At 40.2% G+C, this 24,858-nt stretch overlaps 1 protein-coding gene and 1 pseudogene across 3 annotated transcripts in view; one reads left to right on the top strand and one right to left on the bottom strand.

Moving 5' to 3' along the window:
- The first annotated feature begins 210 nt into the window (after positions 1–210).
- GRTP1 (growth hormone regulated TBC protein 1) overlaps positions 211–24,858 on the top strand; it is an 87,614-nt gene continuing 62,966 nt past the window's right edge. For 2 of the 3 annotated variants that reach the window (XM_077158744.1, XM_077158743.1), the window contains exons 1-2: positions 211–573; positions 1,217–1,368. In XM_077158744.1, the coding sequence (XP_077014859.1) occupies positions 500–573; positions 1,217–1,368 (226 nt within the window). In that variant the 5' untranslated portion in view covers positions 211–499. Of the gene's footprint in view, positions 574–799; positions 919–1,216; positions 1,369–24,858 lie in introns of those variants that run through there. The other variant, XM_077158745.1, reaches the window with a different exon arrangement.
- LOC143679665 (acylphosphatase-1 pseudogene) lies at positions 3,046–3,356 on the bottom strand (annotated as a pseudogene).

Genomic DNA, 24,858 nt, shown 5'->3' with positions numbered 1-24,858 from the left:
GATCTCGCCACCCCGGCTCACCCTCCCGGCTCCCGCGGCCTCCTCCCTCTCCCCGCAGGGGACTGACGGCTTGGGCCCCTTTCCAGGCTCCGGGCCCGCCACCCCGGGTGCCGCGCGAGCAGGTGCAGCGGCAGCTCCCGGCCCCTCGGGCCCGCGTGCGCCCAGGGGGCCGCCCCCGCCGCGATCGCCCCCGCCACGGGCGCCCGGGGGCCTCGGCGCCCGGCCGCCTCGCACCGCCTCCTGGTGGCCGCTGCAGGGCCCGGAAAGAGCCGAGCAGCTCCCGGAGTCCCGGCAGATGAACTTTGGATCCGCTCGCTCCTCGGCCTCCACGGATCCGGCTGGCTGCGGGAGGGGCCGCCGCGGCCGCTGAGGTCTCCAGCGGGACGGCACCGGGCGGGGGGCGCCCAGCTCCGGGACCCCAGCTCCTCCTTCGCCCCCCGGCTCCCCTCGCCGCCCTCCCGCCGCCGCCTCCTCGCAGCCCCCGGCGAGCCCCGGCGCCATGGACCCTGCGCCGCGAGAGCAGGGACGCCGGGAAGACGCGGCTTCGCGGGCGGCGCGGGACCGGGTCCCCAGGTAGGTGGCGGTGGGGGCGGCGGCGGCTCTGGGGGCGCTCGTCTCCCGCGAGGTTGGTGACCCATCCCCGAGCCTCCGGAGCTGTGTGCGTGCGCGTGTGTGTGTGTGTACCGAGCCACGTCCCCCCGCTGGCACTACTCTGCGCGTCGTGTGTCATCCCTTGGCTGGGAACCGCTGCCACCGCGCCGCAGCGGGCAAAACCATTCTCTTTTCGCAGCGCATCCGGGAGGGACCAGGGGCGCTCGGCCGGGGCTCCCCGCGTCTGGGACTCGGTCTCGTCCGAGGAGTGTCGTGCTGGGAGCGTTTCCTATCGCGGACTTATTTTGTCGCTGGCGCTCCTCCGCGGTTAAGAATGGTTACAGTTAAATATTGGCCGGCTCTGAAATCCGCGTGCTGTGGCTTTTCCCACGCAGGCTCTTTGTCCTTTTCCCAGCAGCCCGAATCCAAAAAATAAAAACACCGATGATTGGCTAAAAAGTTGTGGGTGAGGGAGCTGGGCAGCTTGGCGTCTTAATGCCACTACGTGTTTTGGTAGTGCGCCTTGGGTTTAATGACTCTAACTGGTCCCATCATGTGTGTATACAGAAATTTTATTTTTGGTCTGCAGTTCTTATTTTTATTCCTTCTTCTTTTTGCATTGTAGGGTTGATCCATATGGATTTGAAAGGCCTGAAGACTTTGATTATGCGTCTTATGAAGAATTTTTTTCCACCTATTTGGTAATACTCACTAGAAGAGCAATTAAATGGTCTAAACTTTTAAAAGGAAGTAGTAGTGTCCAGAAAAGTATGAGAGGTGAGTTAAAAGCTTAATCCACAAACTCATTCAACAAATGCGTCTGACCAGACTAAAAGCCAGGTGAATTTAAGTGCTGTAGAAAAGAGCCCTCCTCATTAAATTCCTTGACTGGAAAGTATGCCCGTTGAGCTTTGGGTGTGTATTTTTCCCACGGAACACAGGGTTACAAAGCATCAGACCAACCAGAGGTCTCTGGGGAGAGAGCAGATGGAGCTCTTACCTCTTACTGAGGATAAGCAAATGTCCTTAATCTTGGGAGCAGGGAGGAAAAGGAAATATGAATGTCCTGTACTGGTTTAAAGATGACACTTAGAGCTTTGGTTGCATTGTGCGCTGTTCTGAAACAAGAACTTTCTGTTCTTTTCCCCCTTTTAGATGGGCTTTCATGTTAGATTGGAATGGGACCTACAGTATTCTGTCCAGAGAATTATATCTGGGACCTGGAAGCAAACGGAGTGATATCTTCCTCCTCAAAATTAGATTTGACAAGCCTCCATTTATCCAACCATGTGACAGAACCCTTCCTATTTCCCTCAGAGTCCAAGCTAGAGCCCTACGAGATCCTGTATTGTTTGCCACCCTCATACCTCAGCTCTCTGACCTCATTTCCTGCGCTCTCCTTATCCTTGACTCCCTCTGTGCGTAGCGGCTCTCTTGCTGCTCCTGTGTCACGGCTGTTGGACTGGCTGTCCCCTCTTCTTGGAGTTCTTTTCCCAGATGTCCTACAGGACGTGTGCTCATTTCTTTCAGCTCTTCACTCAAATGCCACCTCAGTCAGGTCTCCCTAGACCACTATCTAAAATTACACATCCCTTCCTATCAGACGTATCCTACCCACCCCACCCCCCACTTTATTAGCCACACTTCCTGTCCCTCATCCCTGCTTTATTTTTCTCATCACAAACATGTTCTGTATCGTATTTATTTTGTATATTTTTGTTTGCTTCCTTTAGTAAAATAAAAAGCAGGGATTTTGTTTCATTCACTGCTAAATCCCTACACATGGAACAGGGCTTGGCCCAGATAATTACTTAAATATTTTAATTAAATGAATGAATGAAGTGTTTTCCTGCAGTGTTACAGATGGTGTGCAGGATAAAGAGACAGTGTTTGTACTGCAGTGTGGTGACTGCTTAGGTAGAAGTGGGCCCAGGGGCTTATGGGAACTCAAAAGGGCAAACAGAATTAGGAGCTGGACCCCTGAAAAAAGGCCCACCTGTGTGGTAGTTGCAAGTACGCGTGGACGTTAAGGGAGGTTAAGGGGTAGGGGCAGGGATCCCAGCTGCGGAGGGAGTGAGTTGTGTGACCACTGTATGGCATATGTGATGGTATGTGGCAGGAAATGAAGCCAGAGAACCTGCCACTTGAGCGAGATGCTGAAGGTCTGTACAATGTATTTTCAGTCCTCATCAGGCTGAGAAAAGTAAACTATTCAAGAACTTTTTAAGCAAGACATTTTCCATTTTTGCATTTTTTGGAAGATTCTAATGTGTTTTTAGTCATTAGAATAAATGTGTTAGTTGTAATCCTTCCGTCATACACACACTATATAGTAACATTCAAATATCTGATAGTAAAATAACTTATTGGCACATTCTAATTTTGAATACGAAATAGTTTTATTTCTATCAACGATTAAAAAGCAAAACTACTGAGCATTTTAGAGATTTTAAATTAAGGTTGTAATTTCACAACTTGGAAATCTGAATGAGCCAACTTTACGATGACTTTTTCATCATTGAAGTTTGCTCTGTCCCTGTGTGCTTTGGAACTTCCTCTTGTCAAAGCCATTCCTGCATATGATACCCCTCGGAGGCGGGTCCTTGCAGGTAGGTACCCTTGAACTGTGCCCAGTCTGTGGTCTGGACCCAGCCCATCAATCCCAGTTTTTTACCCTCAGGCTGAGTGTACTTGGGGAAAACCACCCCTTGCACCTTTCCACACATCTCATAATCCACTGAGATGAGGGTGTCCTCTTTTGCCATGCACAAATATTTTAGGGATAATTAAATTGACAGTTATGCTCCGGGGCCCCGTCCTGGGCTTACCATCATCGACCCCCCTGGGCTCAGTTTTTGCTTTAAGAAAGGGCATTTTGGTTAGCAAATAGGGCCTAGAGTACTGCCTAGCACATGGCAGGTGCTTGGGACGGGTTTGCAAAGTTGAATGAAATAAGGCTGGACGGAGCAGGTCGATTTCCAGAATTTTGCTGTCTGATCAGGTGTGGGACTTGAGGGAGGGGAGAGCTGCTCAGGGGTACTGGGGCTTCCTGGATAGGCCTTATCATTGGGCAGAAGCCCCCCCTTCTTAAGGTCCTTACCATTCAGCCTTCTGATTGAGGAGTAGCATCCATTATGGAGACATGCTTGTCTTTACTGAACAGTGGTACTAATAGCATCTCATAAAACCACAGAGCTGAAGTGATCTCAAAGGTTGGTCTGATTTTGCTTTACAGATGGGGTGAGTCAGACCCTGGAGCTAATTATCCTGTATGTGTGAATGAGTCATTTTACACTGGTGTTCCGTCCCTGCTGCTGCCTCTGCATATAAGCATATTTGTGGCTGAACATCGACATCAATCTCTTCCTTTTGATTTCTTCTTTAAAAGTTAACTGCTCTTTTGGGCGTATGGGTGGTTCCTTGGTAGAATGCTCTCCTGCCATGTAGGAGACCCGGATTCAATTCCCAGCTCATGCCCCCCCTCCCCCCCAGGAATGAGCAGTTCTTTTAATTTTAAAAAGTTATATGGACATATATAAAATTTAAATGTATTTATTTATTATGCACATGGTAAAAATATTTTAATTATACCAATGGATATAAAGTGAAATTGCGTTTCTCTCCCACCCCAGCCTCCTCTGTAGAGGCAACTGCTGGTAACTGTTCTTGTGTCTCCTTCCAGGAGCAGTGTATTCATGTATACACATACACACAAATGGTACCCCACTTTGCACATGGTCTTGCAGTTTGCCTTGAATGCAGGAGAGGCTCTGTTATCCAAAGTGGTTATGGCTGGTTAATTTCAGACGCCTGACCCAAAGCCCAGTCAAAGCAGGGAGTCATTTAAAAAGTGTCACGTATGTGCACAAACCTTTTATTTTTATTTAAAATGCAAATGCACATTCATTTGCCTATCTTTGGTTCTATCATTTGATTCTATTCTATTATTCTTTCTTGGATAGGATAGGTCAGTCTAATTTGAATTCTTTATCTTTTTTCTTGCTTAAACTGTGTTCAATGCATTGTGTCTATTTTCTGATATCGTGGAAAAGCAGGAAATTTGGAAACATTCTAATTGCAGAATAAAAATCTTTCCAGATTTTAATTCTCTTTTTAAAAATGTTTTTATTAAAGAAGTTGTGGGTTTACGAAACAATCATGCATAAAATACAGGAGTCCAATATATTACCTTACCACCAACACCTTACATTGGTATGGAACATTTGTTAAAATTGATGACAGCACTTTTTTATAATTGTACTTTAAAAAAAAATAGTTACCTTTGCTACAATTGAAAAATTATTAAGATCCTACTATTATCTATCAGCCATAATTTACAGTAGGTTTATTTTTTACCATCTAACCACCCTAATACCACCTTGTATTAGTATTGTTCATTTGTTATAATTCATGGAAGAACATTTTCTTGTACTATCGTCCACCATCAGCAACAGGATTCACTGTATTGCACAGCCCTATGTTCCATGTTTTAATTTTTATTCTAGTAATATTTACACCCTGGAGTTTCCCTTTTTGACCACATTCACCTCTGCAGTTCAGTAGTGTTGATTACGCTGAATAATGTGCTGCCATCACCACCATTTCCACACCTTTACTGTCAACCTAAATAGAAACTCTGTACAAGTGAAGCATCAGCTCCCCATTCTCTATCCCCGATCTGTCTCCTGGTAAACTGTATTCTTGATTCTAACTCTGAGTTTGCTTATTCTAATCAGCGCATATCAGTGAGCTCGTACGCTATTTGTCCTTCTGTGTCTGGCTCACCTCACTGCACATGTCTTCAAGGTTCGTTCATGTTGAAAATCTACATGCAAAGACTTGTTCGAGCCCTGCTTTCAGTTCTTCTGGGTATAAACCTAGTAGCGGGATCACCGGATCAAATAATAGTTCTATACTTAGCTTCCTGAGGAACTGCCAAGCTGTCTTCCGTGGCAGCTACACCATTTTACATTTTAACATGAATGAGTGTTCCTATTTCATTACAACCTCTTCAATACTTATAGTTTTCTATTTTTATAATAGTAGCCTTCTAGTGGATGTGAAATGATATCTCTCTTGTGGTTTTGGTTTGTATTTTACTATTGATGCTGAGCATCTTTTTATGTGGTTTTTAGCCATTTGTATTTCATCTTTGGGGAAATGTCTATTCAAGTCTTTTGCCCAATTTTTTTTATTTATTAAACATAACATGCAATCACAAATGTTCTTGCTGTATGATCATTCCATTCTTGATATATAATCAATAACTCACATATATTCATCATCATGATCATTTCTTAGAACATTTTCCATTTTCATCAATTCAGAAAAAGAAATAAAAAGAAAAAAAAATTCATACATACCATACCTTTTACCTCTCCCTTTCATTGATCACTAGCGTTTCAATCTACTACATTTATTTTAACGTTTGTTCCCCCTATTATTTATTTATTTTTAATCCATATGTTTTACTTATCTGTCCATACTGTAGATAAAAGGAGCATCAGACACAAGGTTTTCACAATCACACAGTCACATTGTGAAAGCTATATCATTATTCAATCATCCTCAAGGAACATGGCTACTGGAACACAGCTCTACATTTTCAGGCAGTTCCCTCCAGCCTCTCCTTTACGCCTTAACTAAGGAGGTGATATCTATATAATGTGTAAGAATACCTCCAGGATAACCTCTTGACTCTGTTTGGAATCTCTCAGCCATTGACACTTTATTTTGTCTCATTTCGCTCTTCCCCCTTTTGGTCGTGAAGGTTTTCTCAACTGCTTGATGCTGAGTCCCAGCTCATTCTAGGATTTCTGTCCCACATTGCCAGGAAGGTCCACAACCCTGGGAGTCATGTCCCATGTAGAGAGGGGGAGGGTAGTGAGTTTGCTTGTCATGTTGGCTGAGAGAGAGGCCACATCTGAGCAACAAAAGAAGTTCTCTTGGGGGTGACTCTTAGGACTAATTTTAAGCAGGTTACGCCTATCCTTTGCAGGGTTAAGTTTCATAAGAACAAACCCCAAGATTGGGGGCTCAGCCTATTGCTTTGGTTGTCCCCACTGCTTCTGAGAATATCAAGAATTCTCCACTTGGGGAAGTTGAATTTTCCCCCTTTCTCACCATTCCCCCAAGGGGACTTTGCAAATACTTTTTTATTCACTGTTCATATCACTCTGGGATTTATCAGGGCATCACTCTGGACAAACCTGCAATATCTCATGCTCTACTGAAGGTTCCATGTACTATGGTGTTCAATTAAGCTGTCCACATAAGTTATATTGGGAAATTTTTGCCCAATTTTTAATTATATCATTTGTCTTTTTATTGTTGAGCTGTAGAATGTCTTTATTCTGGATTAAACTCTTATTGAATATGTGGTTTCCAAATATTTTCTCCATGGAGTAGGTTGTCTTTTCACTTTGATAACAAAGTTCTTTGCACAACAGTTTTTAATTTTGAGAAGTTGCTGTTTATCTATTTTTTTCTTTCATTGCTTGTGCTTTCGGTGTTGAGTCTAAAAACCACTCCCTACCATGATATCTTGAAGAGGCTTCCCTACATTTTCTTCTAGGAGTTTTATAGTCCAGGTTCTTATATTTAAGGCTTTGATCCATTTTGAATTAAAACTTTTTAATCAACTTTTAAATTTTGAAATAGTTTGAAACTTATAGGACAGTTACAAAAATAATTTTAAAACCCATATAAAGAACCCCATCATAACCTCCTACCAAAATTCCCAGATCCACCAATTTTTAGCATTTTGCCACATTTGGCATATCATTCTGTCTATCCCTCTATCTTTTAAACATTTGAGAGTAGGCTGTGTACATCATGCTCCTTGAACACTTAATATTTTCAAGGTACATTTCCTAAGAATAAGGACATTCACTCAGGTAGCCATATTAGTACCACTATGAAGTTTAAGAAATTTAACAATGATCTAAAACTTATCACCTGTTTTCCAATTTTTTCATATGTCCTAACAGAATCCATCTGACATTTTCTCCTCCATTTTTAGATTCAATCCAGATCATGTATTGCATTTAATTATCTTTGTCTATTCTTCTTTCTTTTTTATCTGTTTAACTGTGGAAACATATATATCCTGAAATTTCCCATCTCAGCCACTCCTAAGCATACAAGTCAGTGGGCTTCATCTCTTGAGTTAATTCTTATATATGGTATGAGATGGGGGGGGGGGGCTCTTTTTTTTTTTTTTTTTTTTTTTTTTTTTGCGTATGGCTATCCAGTTCTCTCAATACCATTTGTTGAACAGGCTGTTCTTTTCCAGTTTTGTAGACTTGGCATCTGTTTTAGTTTGCTAATGCAGCCAGAATGCAATTTACCAGGAATGGAATGGCTTTTATAAAGGGGATTTATTAAGTTACAAGTTTTCAGCAGTAAGGCCATAAAAATGTCCAAACTAAGACATCCAGAGAAAGATATCTGGACTCAAGAATAAAGATCAATGGCTTTCAGAATACCCCTGTCAGCTGGGAAGGCATGTGACTGGTGTCTGCTAGTCCTTTGACTTCTGGTTTCAAACAGTTTCCCTAGGGTGTTTTCTTTCTGTATCTTCTCTGTCTGTTGTTGGCTGTAAGATTTTTCCAAAATGGTTCCCTCTTAAAGGACTCCAGTAAGCAGATTAAGACCCACCTTGAGTGGACAGAGATCCAACTCTATGGAAACCACAACCAAAAGATCCCACCCACAATTGGGAGGGTTACATCTCCATGGAAGCAATCTAATCAAAAGGTCCCACCCTAAACATTAGGTCTGTCTCCACAAATTGGGATTAGGAAGATGAACATGGCTTTTCTGAGGTATAGAACAGTTTTAAACCTGCACAGCAACCTCGTCAAAAATCAATTGGCCATAGATGTGAGGGTCTTTTTCTGAACTCTCAATTTGATTCCATTAATCAATATGTCTGTCCTTGTGCCAGTACATGCTGTTTTGACCACTGTAGCATTGTAATATGCTTTAAAGTCAGGAAGTGTGAGTCCTCCCACTTCATTCTTCTTTTATAAGATGTTTTGGTTATTTGTGCCAAAATCTGCCAACTCTGGGACTGGGGGGTGAACACGTGCACCCCAACAGAAACTCCTCCTGTGTGGCTGATGGATCTAGTGGCCCCCATGCTACCCCCACCCCTGGGATGATGCCAGGCCATGGGACTGGGCGTATCAGCGTCACACACCTGTGCCTTCATGGGGGGAGGGGAGCAGCACCAGGACCCAAACAGGTCTCTTTTGCCAGTAGGATGTCAGACCAGCACATTCCATATCTTCCCCTCCCTGGGAAAGGGCCCTCCCAGTTCTTGCCAAAACAACGACAACGACAACAAAAACAGGTGACCACAGCAGCATGTCACAGGGTGGGTACAGTCAGTTTACCCTGACCACATAGAGGCCATGCACAGGAAAAGCTCATCTGCTAGCTTCCAAATTCCCCATGGGCTCTCCAAGCTACACAGCTGAGTTTGCTCCATGCCAATTTCTTGGTACTTTACCCAGTACCAAGAAGACCTTCCATGATCACTCACACCCCCAGATCTGCTATCCTGGTCATTTTTCTATTGTGTCTCTTGCTGCATGGTGACAGGGTGACCCTGGCCTCCCCTATGCACCAATTCACCAGAAGTCAAAATCTGACTCTGTGTGCGGATCTTGTATCCTGCTACTTTGTTGCACTCAATTATTAACTCTAATAACTTTGTTATAGATTTTTCAGAACCTTTTATATAAAGGAGCTGTGCTGGTTTGAAAGGATGTATGGACCCTAGAAAAGCCATGTTTTAATCAAAATCCCATTTTGTAATGGCAGAATAATCCCTATTCAATACTGTATATTTGAATCTGTAATTAGATCATCTCCCTGGAGATATATCCCAATCAAGAGTGGTTGTTAAGCTGAATTGGGGTGATGTGTCTCCACCCATTTGGGTGGGTCTTGATTAGTTTCTGAAGTCCTATAAAAGAGGAAATATTTTGGAGAATGAGAGATTCAGAGAGAGCCAGAGAAAAACGACATAGCCAAGAGAAGTAGAGAGCCCACAAGTTAGCGACCTTTGGAGATGAAGAAGGAAAGCACCTCCCAGGGAGCTTCATAAAACAGGAAACCAGGAGAGAAAGCTGACAGATGATACCTTGTTCACCATGTGCCATTCCAGCCAAGAGAGAAACTGTGACTATGTTTGCCATGTGCCTTTTCACTTGAGAGAAAAACCCTGAACTTCATTGACCTTCTTGAACCAAGGTATCTTTCCCTGGATGCCTTAGATTGGGCATTTCTATAGACTTGTTTTAACTGGAACATTTTCTCGGCCTTAGAACTGTAAACTAGCAACTTATTAAATTCCCGTTTTTTTTTTTTTTTTTTTTTTTTTTTTTAAAGGAAAGACAGAGAGAAGGAAGGAAGGATAGAAGGAAGGAAGGAAGGAAGAAAGGGAAACATCTTTAAACATTTCTTGTTTTATTGTATTCTGTTTCTCCGTTTTTGTTACATGGGCTGGGGCCGGGAATCGAACCGAGGTCCTCCGGCATAGCAGGCAAGCACTTTGCCCGCTGAGCCACCGCGGCCCGCCAAATTCCCGTTTTTAAAAGCCATTCCGTTTCTGGTATTTTGCATTCCAGCAGCTAGCAAACAAAAACAGGATAATATCACAAAATCTTACTTTTTCCTTTCCAATTTGGCTGCTTTTAATTTCTTTTTCTTGCCTAATTGCTCTGGCTAGAACATCCAGCATGATGATGAATTGATTTTCTTATGTTGAACCACTCTTGCATATCTGGAATAAAACCCATCTGATTGTGGTGCATAATTCTTTTAATGTGTTGGTGGATTTGATTTGCATTTTTATTTTGTTGAGGATTTTTGCATCAGTATTCAGAAGGGAAATTGGTCTGTAATTTTTTTATCTAGCTTTGAGGCATGATAAAATTTGTCTTTTTGTTTCTGCCATTTCATTTAACATAGTGTCCTTAAGTTTCACTCACCTTTTTGCATGCCTCACAAATTCATTTCTTCTTGCAGCCACTCAGTATTCCATTTTTATGTATGTACCCCAGTTCCCCCTTCCAATCCTCAGTCATCATACCCTCAGGCCACCTCCATCCATTGTGAATCATCAAACACTGCTGCCATAAACACAGTGTGCAAATGTCCATCTGTGTCCCCCGTCTCAACTCCTCCAGGTGTACACCTAGCAGTGGGGTTCCAGGAGCATATGGCAACCCCATCATTGGCCTTCTATGGAACCATCACACTGCCCTCCAGAAGGGTGCACCTCTCATCTTCCCTACCAGCAATTAATAGGTATATCTCTTTCTCTGCATTTTATCTATCACTTGTTTCTCTCTGTTCATTTTTAAACAGTTTTATTCACACATCATACAAATAGCCTAAGTAAATAGACATGGCTTCATCATTCATAATCTATATGAAGACATTTTCTTCCACAAAGTATCCATACCCCACCCTATGCCCTCCCTTTGTTGGCATTTAGTTTTGGCATAATGCCTTTGTTACATTCTGTGGAAGCATGTTACGATGTAACTGTTGACTATAGACCCTAGCTTGCGTTGATTGTATTTTTCCTGTGTACCATTCATTTTCAACACCTTTCTTTTTTTCCTTTTTTAAAGTAAACATTTAAGGCTGTCGATTTTCCTCTCGGCACTGCCTTCATTGCATCTCATAAGTTTTGATATGTGTTCCTGTTTTAATTTGTCTCAAGATACTTACTGATTTTCCTTGCAATTTCATCTTTGACATATTGATTGTTTAAGAATGTGTTCATGAACTTCCTTGTATTTGTGAATTTTCCACTTCTCTGCCAGTTATTGATTTCTAGCTTCATTCCATTATGATCAGAGTAATGTTTAGTATAATTTTTTTTTTTTGGAGTTGAGACCAGATTTAATATATTAGTCAAATATAGCATTTGCTTTTCCAATCAGAGAAAAAAAATAAAAAATCCTCCAAATAAAGAGTTTAGAGAGCATAGTGAGTGATGAACCAATGTATTTCCTCCATTGATTCTACATATATTTGTGAGTAATCTTTTTTCAACAGTTGACATTAAAGTCAGATATTAAATTGAAATTAGAATCAAACCTTTAATCACCAATTCATAATGTGTTAAATGAAGATTGTTTTGTTGTACTACAGTTCATTTTTTTATTAATTTTTATATTTTTCTTAAAATACCAAAGAACACCAAACGAACTCAAGCATTCATAATTTTTGATCATTCCGTTCTACATATATATACTCAGTAATTCACAATATCATCACATAGTTGCATATTCATCATCATGATCATTTCTTGGAACATTTGCATCTATTCAGAAAAAGAAATAAAAAGAAAACAGAAAAAAATTTTATACATACCATACCCCCCATCCTTCGCCCTCACCGATCACTAGCATATCACTCTAAATTTATTTTAACATTTGTTCCCCCTATTATTCATCTTTATTCCATATGTTTTACTGGTCTGCTGATAAGGTAGATAAAAGGAGCATCAGACACAAGGTTTTCACAATCACACAGTCACATTGTGAAAGCTGTATCATTATACAATCATCTTCAAGAAATGTGGCTACTGGAACACAGCTCCACATTTTCAGGCAGTTCCCTCCAGCCTCTCCACTATATCTTTTTTTCTTTTCTTTTCTTTTCTTTTTTTTTACATGGGCAGGCACCGGGAATAGAACCCGGGTCCTCGGGCATGGCAGGCAAGCATTCTTACCTGCTGAGCCACCATGGCCCACCCTCTTTTTTTTTTTTATTAATTAAATAAAAAAAAATTACATGAAAGAAACACAAACATTCCCAACACATACACTCAGCAATTCACAATATCATCACATAGTTGCATATTCATCATCATGATCATTTCCCAGAACATTTGCATCAATTCAGAAAAAGAAATAAAAAGACAACAGAAAAATAAAACAAAACAGAAAAAAAGGTATATACCCCTTTCTTTCATTGATCACTAGCATTTCAAACTAAATTTTATTCCATATGTTCTATTCATCTGTTGACAAGGTAGATAAAAGGAGCATCAGACACAAGGTTTTCACAATCACACAGTCACATTGCAAAAGCTATATCATTATACCATCATCTTCAAGAAACATGGCTACTGGAACACAACTTTTCAGGCAGTTCCCTCCAGCCTCTCCATTACATCTTGGTTAACAAGGTGATATCTACTTAATGCGTAAGAATAACCTCCAGGATAACCTCTCTACTCTGTTTGGAATCTCTCAGCTATTGACACTTATTTTGTCTCATTCCACTCTTCCCCCTTTTGGTCGAGAAGGTTTTCTCAATCTCCTGATGCTGAGTCTCAGCTCATTCTAGGGTTTTTCTTAATCACTTGATGCTGAGTCTCAGCTCGTTCCAGGATTTCTGTCCTATGTTGCCAGGAAGGTCCACACCCCTGGGAGTCATGTCCCACGTAGACAGGGGGAGGGTGGTGAGTTTGCTTGTTGTATTGGCTGGAGAGAGAAGGCACATCTGAGCAACAAAAGAGGTTCTCTTGGGGGTGACTCTTAGGCCTAAATTTTAAGTAGGCTTGACCTATCCTTTGTGGGGTTATGTTTCGTATAAACAAACCCCAAGACTGGGGGCTCAGCCTATAGCTTTGGTTGTCTGCACTGCTTGTGAGAATATCAAGAATTCAACTTGGGGAAGTTGAATTTTCCCCCATCCTCACCATTCCCCAAAGGGGACTTTGCAAATACTTTTTTATTCACTGTTCAAATCACTCTGGGATTTATCGGGGCATCACTCTGGACAAACCAACAAAATCTCATGTCCTGATCAAGGTTTCATGTACTTATGGTGTTCAATTAAGCTGTCTACATAAGTTCTATTAGGAAATGCACTAGTCAAAATATAAATTTTGTCCCAAATAAACAATTTTTGCTTCAGTCTCACACATAAAGTAAAATTTTAAAATATTAATTACCATCTATTTTCAGCACCCTGCAGTAATGACATTCCTTTGTTCTTCCTCATGCAGAAACATTTTTTAAAATTTGTACATTTAGTCACTATCATTATACACTCTAGGCATTCCTAAATTATACCATCTCAATCTTTATCTTTAACATCTATCTTTCTTTCTGATTTCATTTGTACTCCCAGCCCTCCTCCCTCTATCATTCTCACATTCAGCTTCATTCAGTGTTTTAACATAATTGTATTACAGTTAGATAGTATTGTGCAGTCCATTTCTGAGTTTTTACATTCAGTCCTGTTGCACAATCTGTGTCCCTTCAGTTCCAATTACCCAATATCTTATCCTATTTCTATCTCTTTATGGTCTCTGTTACCAATGAAATTCTCCAAGTTTATTCACTAATGTCAGTTCATAGCAGTGAGACCATACAGTATTTGTCCTTTTGTTTCTGGCTAATCTCACTCAGTATAATGTCCTTAAGGTCCATCCATGTTGTTACACACTTCATAACTTTATTCTACCTACAGCTGCGTAATATTCCATCGTATGTATATACCACAGCTTGTTTAGCCGCTCATCTGTTGATGGACATTTTGACTGTTTCCATCTCTTGGTAATTGTAAATAATGCTGCTATAAACATTGGTGTGCAAATGTCCATTAATGTCCTTGCCCTCATGTCTTCTGAGTAGATACCTAGCAATGGTGTTGCCAGGTCATATGGCAATAGTATATTTAGCTTCCTGTGGAACCGCCAAACTGCCTTCCACAGCAGTTGTACCATTTGACATTCCCATCGACTTTGGATAAGTGTGCCTCTTTCTCCACATCCTCTCCAGCACTTGTCATTTGTTTAGTATAATTTTAATCTTTTATTTTTATTGACACTTGTTTTGTGACCTAACATGTGGTATGACCTAGAAAATGATCCATGTGCACTTGGGGAGAATGCATACCCTGCCATTTTGGGGTGCAGTGTTCTGTATATGTCTGTTAGTTCTATGCCACTCATCATGTAGTTCAAGGTCTCTGTTTCCTTATTGATCCTCTGCCTAAATGTTCTATTGATGAGTGTAATATATTGAATTATCCAGCTATTATAATAGAGACATCTTTTTCCTTTCAGTTTTGCTTATATATTTTGGGGTGCTATAGTTAAATGCATAAATATATATCATTGCTATTTCTTCTTGGTATATTGTCCCTTTTGTTAATATATAGTGTCCTTTTAGTCTCTTATAACAGTTTTGCATTTAAAGTTTATGTTGTCTGATATTTCCTCCTTTTTGGTTACCATTTGCATGGAGCATCTTTTCCCAAACTTTCACTTTCAACCTATTTGTGTCTGTAAGTCTAAGGTGAATCTCTTGTAAACAACATATTGTTGATCATGTTTTTTTTAATCATTCTGCCAATCTGTATCTTTTTTTTATTAATTAAAGAAAAAAAAGAAATTAACACAACATTTAGAAATCATTCCATTCAACATATGCAATCAGTAATTCTTTTTTTGTTAATTAAAGAAAAAAAGAAATTAACACAACATTTAGAAATCATTCCATTCAATCAGTAATTCTTAACATCATCACATAGATGCATGATCATCATTTCTTAGTACATTTGCATCGATTTAGGAAAAGAACTAGCAAAACAACAGAGAAAGATATAGAATGTTAATATATAGAAAAAAAATAATAATAATAAAAAAAGGAAAAAAAACAAAAGACACAAACAAACAACAAAAAAAAACTATAGCTTAGATGCAGCTTCATTCAGTGTTTTAACATAATTACATTAGAATTAGGTAGTATTGTGCTGTCCATTTTTGAGTTTTTGTATCTAGTCCTGTTGCACAGTCTGTATCCCTTCAGCTCCAATTACCCATTATCTTACCCTGTTTCTAACTCCTGCTGGTCTCTGTTACCAATGACATATTCCAAGTTTATTCTCGAATGTCGGTTCACATCAGTGGGACCATACAGTATTTGTCCTTTAGTTTTTGGCTAGACTCACTCAGCATAATGTTCTCTAGGTCCATCCATGTTATTACATGCTTCATAAGTTTATTCTGTCTTAAAGCTGCATAATATTCCATCGTATGTATATACCACAGTTTGTTTAGCCACTCGTCTGTTGATGGACATTTTGGCTGTTTCCATCTCTTTGCAATTGTAAATAATGCTGCTATAAACATTGGTGTGCAAATGTCCGTTTGTGTCTTTGCCCTTAAGTCCTTTGAGTAGATACCTAGCAATGGTATTGATGGGTCATATGGCAAGTCTATATTCAGTTTTTTGAGGAACTGCCAAACTGCCTTCCACAGTGGTTGCACCATTTGACATTCCCACCAACAGTGGATAAGTGTGCCTCTTTCACCGCATCCTCTCCAGCACTTGTCATTTTCTGTTTTGTTGATAATGGCCATTCTGGTGGGTGTGAGATGATATCTCATTGTGGTTTTGATTTGCATTTCTCTAATGGCCAGGGACATTGAGCATCTTTTCATGTGCCTTTTGGCCATTTGTATTTCCTCTTCTGAGAGGTGTCTGTTCAAGTCTTTTTCCCATTTTGTAATTGGGTTGGCTGTCTTTTTGTTGTTGAGTTGAACAATCTCTTTATAAATTCTGGATACTAGACCTTTATCTGATATGTCGTTTCCAAATATTGTCTCCCATTGTGAAGGCTGTCTTTCTACTTTCTTGATGAAGTTCTTTGATGCACAAAAGTGTTTAATTTTGAGGAGCTCCCATTTCTTTCTTTCTTTCTTTCTTCAGTGCTCTTGCTTTAGGTTTAAGGTCCATAAAACCGCCTCCAATTGTAAGTTTCATAAGATATCTCCCTACATTTTCCTCTAACTGTTTTATGGTCTTAGACCTAATGTTTAGATCTTTGATCCATTTTGAGTTAACTTTTGTATAGGGTGTGAGATACGGGTCCTCTTTCATTCTTTTGCATATGGATATCCAGTTCTCTAGGCACCATTTATTGAAGAGACTGTTCTGTCCCAGGTGAGTTGGCTTGACTGCCTTATCAAAGATCAAATGTCCATAGATGAGAGGGTCTATATCTGAGCACTCTATTCGATTCCATTGGTCGATATATCTATCTTTATGCCAATACCATGCTGTTTTGACCACTGTGGCTTCATAATATGCCTTAAAGTTCGGCAGCGTGAGACCTCCAGCTTCGTTTTTTTCCCTCAAGATACTTTTAGCAATTCGGGGCACCCTGCCCTTCCAGATAAATTTGCTTATTGGTTTTTCTATTTCTGAAAAATAAGTTGTTGGGATTTTGATTGGTATTGCATTGAATCTGTAAATCAATTTAAGTAGGATTGACATCTTAACTATATTTAGTCTTCCAATCCATGAACACGGTATGCCCTTCCATCTATTTAGGTCTTCTGTGATTTCTTTTAACAGTTTTTTGTAGTTTTCTTTGTATAGGTTTTTTGTCTCTTTAGTTAAATTTATTCCTAGGTATTTTATTCTTTTAGTTGCGATTGTAAATGGGATTCGTTTCTTGATTTCCCCCTCAGCTTGTTCATTACTAGTGTATAGAAATGCTACAGATTTTTGAATGTTGATCTTGTAACCTGCTACTTTGCTGTACTCATTTATTAGCTCTAGTAGTTTTGTTATGGATTTTTCTGGGTTTTCGATGTATAGTATCATATCGTCTGCAAACAGTGATAGTTTTACTTCTTCCTTTCCAATTCTGATGCCTTGTATTTCTTTTTCTTGTCTAATTGCTCTGGCTAGAACCTCCAACACGATGTTGAATAATAGTGGTGATAATGGACATCCTTGTCTTGTTCCTGATCTTAGGGGGAAAGTTTTCAATTTTTCCCCATTGAGGATGATATTAGCTGTGGGTTTTTCATATATTCCCTCTATCATTTTAAGGAAGTTCCCTTGTATTCCTATCTTTTGAAGTGTTTTCAACAGGAAAGGATGTTGAATCTTGTCAAATGCCTTCTCTGCATCCAATCTGTATCTTTTGACTGGGGAGTTTAATCCATTAACATTCATTGTACTAGTCTAAAGGCAGTACTTTGGCCTTTTTATCCTTTGGATTTTATATGTCATATCCTTTTTTTTTTTTTTTCTTGGTCTCTTTTTTTTTGGTTCTAGGCTGTGAAAATCTCCAAATTAAAGCAAATCTATAGAAATGTCCAAATTAAGGACCAACAAGAGGTTACCTTCACTCAGGAAAGGCCGATGAAGTTCAGGGTTTCTCTCTCAACTGGAAACACACATGGTGAACATGGCGACGTCTGCTCACTTTCTCTCTGGGCTTCTTGTTTCATGAAGCTCCCCCAGGGGTGTTTTCCTTCTTCATCTCCCCAGGTCTCTGGCTGTGTGGGCTCTGCTGCTTCTGGTGGCCCTTGTGGCTGTGAAGCTGTTTCCAAACTGTTTCCTCTTTTAAAGGATGCCAGGAAACTAATCAAGACCCACCTGGAATGAGTGAAGTCACATCTCCCTCTAATCAAAGGTTAATACTCATAATTGGGCACGCCACATCTCTATGGAGATAATCTAATCAAGTTTCTGGCCTGCGTTGTGGAATGAGATAATCTAATCAAGTGCCACCTCACAATCCCCCATGTCTTTTCCTCATGTTTGAAGGATAGTTTTTCCAGATAAAGAATTTGGGGCTGGCAATTTTTCTCTCTTAGTACCTTAACTATATCATACCACTGCCTTCTTGCCTCCATGGTTTCCGATGAGAAATCAGAACTTAATCTTATTGCCGATCCCATGTATGTGATGAATTGCTTTTTTCTTGCTGCTTTCAGAATTCTCTCTTTGTCTTTGTCATCTGACATTCTGTCTAGTATGTGTCTCAGGGTAGGTCTATTAGAAATTATTCTGTTTGGAGTACGTTACGTTCTTGGACCCATTTATTTCTTTCCTGAAAGTTGGGACATTTTTGGCCATTATTTCCCCAGATATCCTTTCTGTCCCTTTTCCTTTCTCTTCTTCTGGGACACCCATAATGTGTATGTTTGTGCGCCTTATGCTATCACACAAATCCCTGAGACCCTAATCAATTTTTTCTATTCTTTTCTCTCTCTCTCTGTTCTTCTGTCTGTAAGATTTTGATTGTCCTGTCTTCTAGCTCACTGATTCTTTCTTCTGCCTGTTGTTTATTTTGCTGTTGTATGCCTCCACTGTATTTTTTAAATTTCAGTAAGTTGTATTTAATGTAATCTATCTAAAATATTAATGAGTTCATTGGTATTAATTATAACAAATTGCATTGAATTTAATGTAAGTAATATTAAAATTATTGATGAGCCATTTTAGTCTCACTTTTCATTCTAAGTCTTCCAAACCCAGTGTGTTTTATACTTACAGCACATCTCAATTCATACTAGCCACAAATCAAGTGCTGAGTAGCCCCATGTAACTAACAGCTGCTGAATTAGACTGTACAGCCCTGAATTAGTGCACCAATATTGTATTCTTTATTCTGTGTTGACACTGCAGCTGAATGGAGGATCTTAGATGAAATCTGAAGTAAGCTGGAGACAGAAGTAAGAGAACAGCATTTTCTACTAGCATGTGACTCGTTCCCAGAACTTGATTTTTTTAATGCTATTTTGTTGACATATATTCACATACCATACAATCCATGCAGGGTATACAATCAGTGCTCCTAGTATCATCTCACAGTTGTGCCTTTATCACCACACCACATTTGATCTTAGAACATTGTCATTACTCCAGGAAGCAAAAAAAAAAGAAAGGCAGGAGAATACCCAAAACATCCTGTACCTCTTATCCCGCCCCCCCATCATTGATCCCTTTTATTTATGCGATGCATTTGTTACTGTTGGAAGAAGATTAAAATATTACTGTTAACTATAATCCATAGTTTGCAGTAGGTACAATTCTTTCTTCTTCTTGTTCAATCTGTTATATGCCCCTAGTGTATTTTTAATGTCCTCTGTTGTGCCCTCCATCCCCATAATTTCCATCATTTTTCTATTTATACTTTGAAGAATGGCCTGTGTTAGCCAGAGAGCCAACAGGACATGGGACAGAGCATTGTTAGGGAGACTTGGATTTCTGCTCCACCAACTGTAGGACTTTGGGAAAAATTAAATAAACCATTTTTCTTAAAAAAAAAAAACAAGAATGGCCTGTGTTTCATCTACTCTGGAGTTAAACTGTTATTTCTAAATTCTGAGATACTGAGCTATTTGTGTATAACCTGGTCATTCCCTGAAACTTTGGGTATTTATGTGACACCTGAGACTCAAGAGTTAGAGCACTGAAGCTATGAAAGTCAGCAGTACCCTATATACCAACTGTTTAAAAAGTTGAAAAAGTCATCAGACTTTGACTAGAGATATTAATGAAGCTAATCTGGATAGGACTAATGTAAATCAGAATACAGGGCAAAGGATGCTGTGCCAATTTGAAAGGATTATGTATTCTATAAAAGCCAGGTTTTAATCCTGATCCCCTTTGTGGGAACTTGATTAGATTAGATTATCTACGCAGAGATGTGATGCAGCCCATTGTGGGTATTAACCTCTGATTAGAGGAAGATGTGACTCTACCCATTCCAGGTGGGTCTTGATTAGTTTACTGGAATACTTTAAAAGAGGAGCCACTTTTTGGAAAAAAAGCTGGAGAGCAACAGAGCCAGGAGAACCACGAGAGCCCATGCAGCCAGAGACCTTTGGAAATGAAGAAGGAGCTTCGTGAAACAAGCAGCCTGGAGAGAAAACTAGCAGACGTTCACCATCTGCCTTTCCAGCTGAGAGAGAAACCCTGAATGTCATCAGCCTTCTTGAACCAAAGTATCTTTCCCTGGATGCCTTAGATTGGACACTTCTATAGCATGCTTTAATTTGGACATTTTCACAGTCTTAGGACTGTAAAGTAGCAACTTAATAAACCCCTTTTTAAAATCCAGTCCACTTCTGGTATATCATATTCCAGCAGCTAGCAAACTAGAAAGGATGCTATGGTCTATATTTTAAAACTTCAACATCTGTATGAAACCGTGGACGAAATGTTTATTTGGTGCAAAATTTATATTTTGAGTAGCACATTATCTAATTTAACTTGTATGGTCAGTTTATTCAAACACCATAATTACATGGAACATTGAATAGGATATGAGATCTTGTTGATTTGTACAGGTTGGTGTGATGCCCTGATTCATCGCAGAGTGATATGGGCAGAGAATAAAATTGTGTTTGCAGAGTCCCCTTAGGGGACTGGGGAGAAAGGAGGAAACTGTTAAACTTCCCCATCTGTGGAATTCCTGATATTCTTGCAGGCAGTGGGGACAACCAAATCCATAGGCCGAGCCCTTGATCTTGGGGTTCGCCCCTATGAAACTTATTCCTGCAAAGGAGAAGCTAGGTTTGCTTATGATTGTGCCTAAGACCCAGCACCAGAGAACCTTTTTTGTTGCTCAGATGTGGCCTTTCTCTCTAAGCCAACTTGGAACTTGAACTCACTGCCCTCCCCTCTACGTGGGACATGACTCCCCTCCCAGGGGTATACATCTCCTTGACAATGTGGGACAGAACTCCCAGGGATGAGCTGGGACCTGGCATCATGGGATTGAGAAAGCCTTCTTGACCAAAAGGGGTAAGAAAGAAGTGGGACAAAATAAAATTCCAGTGGCTGAAAGATTTCAAACAGAGTTGAGAGGTTATCCTGGAGGTTAATCTTATGCATTATATAGAGATCCCTTTCTTAGTTTATGGTGTATTGGAGTGGCTAGAGGGAAGTACCTGAAACTTTAGAACTGTGTTCCAGTAGACTTGATTCTTGAAGACAGCTGTGTAACTATATAGTTTTTATGGTGTGACAGTGTGATTATGAAAACCTTGTGTCTGATGGTCTCTTTATCCAGGGTATGAACAGATGAGTAGAAAAAAAAACAAATTAAAAAAAAGGAAAAAGACTTCCGGAGAAGATGGCGGCTTAGTAAGACGCACGGGTCTTAGTTCCTCCTCCAGAAAAGCAACTAAAGAAACAGAAACAATACAAAACAGCTCCCGGAGTCACGACAGAGACCAAAAAAGACAGCGTACCCCATTCTGGAACGGCTGAACGGGTAGGGAGAATCCACTGCTGTGAGATACCCGAGGGGTGCACGTTTTCCCGGCTGGGGTGGCTGGCGTCTGGGGTCCCCTCCACGCACGTGGCTCCCCTGTCTGACTGGGAACATTGGATAGCGGGGGCCCTCCCGTCACGCTTGGCGTCTCGGGCCAGCTGGGCAATTTGGACCGGCACTCCCCCAAGCCACGGCCAGCGACCCCCGCCTCCACGCGCGGTTTCCCGGGCCGACTGCCCCGCAGACAAACGACCGCCACGAGCGCCACCTACTGGGCAGGAAAAGAAAAACAGAGCCCAGAGATTCCACAGAAAAACCTTTCAACCAGCTGGGTCCCACACCCAGGGAGATCTGATCAAATGCCCAGACACCAGCAGAAAATAATGGATGACGCTCGGAAAATTGAAGATATGGCCCAATCAAAGGAACAAACCAATAGTTCAAATGAGATACAGGAGCTGAGACAACTAATGCTGAATATACGAACAGAAATGGAAAAACTCTTCAAAAACCAAATCAATAAATTGAGGGAGGACATGAAGAAGATATGGGCTGAACAAAAAGAAGAAATAGAAAATCTGAAAAAACAAATCACAGAACCTGTGGGAGTGAAGGACAAAGAAGAAAAAATGGAAAAAACAATGGATACCTACAATGGTAGATCTAAAGAGACAGAAGCTACAATTAGTGAACTGGAGGATGGAACAACTGAATTCCAAAAAGAAACAGAAACTATAGGGAAAAGAATGGAAAAACTTGAGCAGGGAATCAGGGAACTGAATGACAATATGAAGCGCACAAATATACGTGTTGTGGGTGTCCCAGAAGGAGAAGAGAAGGGAAAAGGAGGAGAAAAACTAATGGAAGAAATTATCACTGAAAATTTCCCAACTCTTATGAAAGACCTAAATATACAGATCCAAGAAGTGCAGCGCACCCCAAAGAGAATAGACCCAAATAGGCGTTCTCCAAGACATTTACTAGTTAGAATGTCAGAGGTCAAAGAGAAAGAGAGGATCTTGAAAGCAGCAAGAGAAAAACAATCTGTCACATACAAGGGAAACCCAATAAGACTATGTGTAGATTTCTCAGCAGAAACCATGGAAGCTAGAAGACAGTGGGATGATATATTTAAATCACTAAAAGAGAAAAACTGCCAACCAAGACTCCTATATCCAGCAAAATTGTCCTTCAAAAATGAAGGAGAAATTAAAACATTTATAGACAAAAAGTCACTGAGAGAATTTGTGACCAAGAGACCAGCTCTGCAAGAAATACTAAAGGGAGCACTAGAGTCAGATACGAAAAGACAGAAGAGAGAGGTATGGAGTAAAGTGTAGAAAGAAGGAAAATCAGATATGATATATATAATACAAAAGCCAAAATGGTAGAGGAAAATATTATCCAAACAGTAATAACACTAAAAGTTAATGGACTGAATTTCCCAATCAAAAGACATAGAATGGCAGAATGGATTACGACCCAGCAATACCACTGCTAAGTATCTACTCAAAGGACTTAAGGGCAAAGACACAGACGGACATTTGCACACCAGTGTTTATAGCAGCATTATCTACAACTTCAAAGAGATGGAAACAGCCAAAATGCCCATCAACAGACGAGTGGCTAAACAAACTGTGGCGTATACCTACGATGGAATATTATGCAGCTTTAAGACAGACTAAACTTATGAAGCATGTAATAACATGGATGGACCTAGAGAACATTATGCTGAGTGAGTCTAGCCCAAAACTAAAGGACAAATACTGTAAGGTCCCACTGATGTGAACCGACATTTGAGAATCAGCTTGGAATATATCATTGGTAACAGAGACCAGCAGGAGTTAGAAACAGGGTAAGATAATGGGTAATTGGAGCTGAAGGGATACAGACTGTGCAACAGGACTAGATACAAAAACTCAAAAATGGACAGCACAATAATACCTAAGTGTAATGTAACTATGTTGGAACACTGAATGAAGCTGCACCTGAAATATGGTTTTTTGTTTGTTTGTGTGTTTGTATCTTTTGTTTTTGTTTTTTTTCTTTTTCCTTTATATATATATATATATTATTAGTATTATTATTTTAATTCTCTTCTCTATATTAACATTCTATATCTTTTTCTGCTGTTTTGCTAGTTCTTTTCCTAAATCGATGCAAATGTACTAAGAAATGATGATCATACATCTATGTGATGATACTAAGAATTACTGAGTGCATGTGTAGAATGGAATGATTTCTAAATGTTGTGTTAATTTCTTTTCTTTTTTTTGATTAATAAAAAAATTTAAAAAAAATAAAATAAAAAAAAAAATAAAAAAAAGGAAAAAAATAAATAGTGGGGGGGTAAAGGTCAAAAAAATAAAATTGGGTAGATTGAAATACTAGTGGTCAATGAGAGGGAGGCATATGGGATGTATGGGTTTTTTCTTTTTTCTTCTTCTGGAGCAATGCAGATGTTCTAAAAATGATCATGGGGATGAGTGCACAACTATGTGATGATATTGTGAGCCATTGATTGTACACTTTGGATGGGGGAGGGGGACTCTTATGCGTGCAGCACTCCCAGGCAGCCTGTGTTCCCCCCTGGGTTTCTTTGGACTTGGGACCTGGTGCCTGGATAGGTGTAGGGTTCCTGCATGCCGCTGTGAGTGACTCTAAAGTGTGTGTCCGCGATGAGGGGGAGGGGGTGGGGGGTCCCCGGCCTCTGTCTCTGAGATTCTGGTCCTGCAGGGACCCATTGGAGGAGGGAGCGGGACCAGCATTCTCAGACAGCAATTTCCTACATGGTAGTTTTGTTTTTCTTTGCTTCAGTGTTTGTGGAGTCCTTCTCCAGTCTCTGTCATCCTCCAGAGCTTTTAGCAAGTGGGATTTGTCCTTCTATTTGCCGAATCGCTGGGGAGGCTTTGCAGGGGCTGCTTGCCGCCACCATGTTGATGATGTCACTCCCAGATTTTTATTTGTTTTTACTCTTTTACGGTTATCTTGCTCAAACTTAACTCAGAATTCAGTGTTTGTTTGGTTTTTGGGTTTTGGTGGCGATTGGTTTTCTTGGCACTTGCCTCTGTCAACTCTTCATAAAACATTTAATGAAAAAACTTTTTTCTTTGTTACTTTAATATTTTATTGATATATGTAATATTTAATTAAAGTGTATAATTACGGACACAAGTATAATTGGCATAAGCAGGTTTA

The sequence above is a fragment of the Tamandua tetradactyla genome, chromosome 4 (genome assembly GCF_023851605.1).
Source record: "Tamandua tetradactyla isolate mTamTet1 chromosome 4, mTamTet1.pri, whole genome shotgun sequence".
Taxonomy (NCBI): Eukaryota; Metazoa; Chordata; class Mammalia; order Pilosa; family Myrmecophagidae; genus Tamandua; species Tamandua tetradactyla.
Note: the sequence above shows the minus strand (reverse complement) of the source record. Positions and strands in the feature narration are given on the sequence as shown.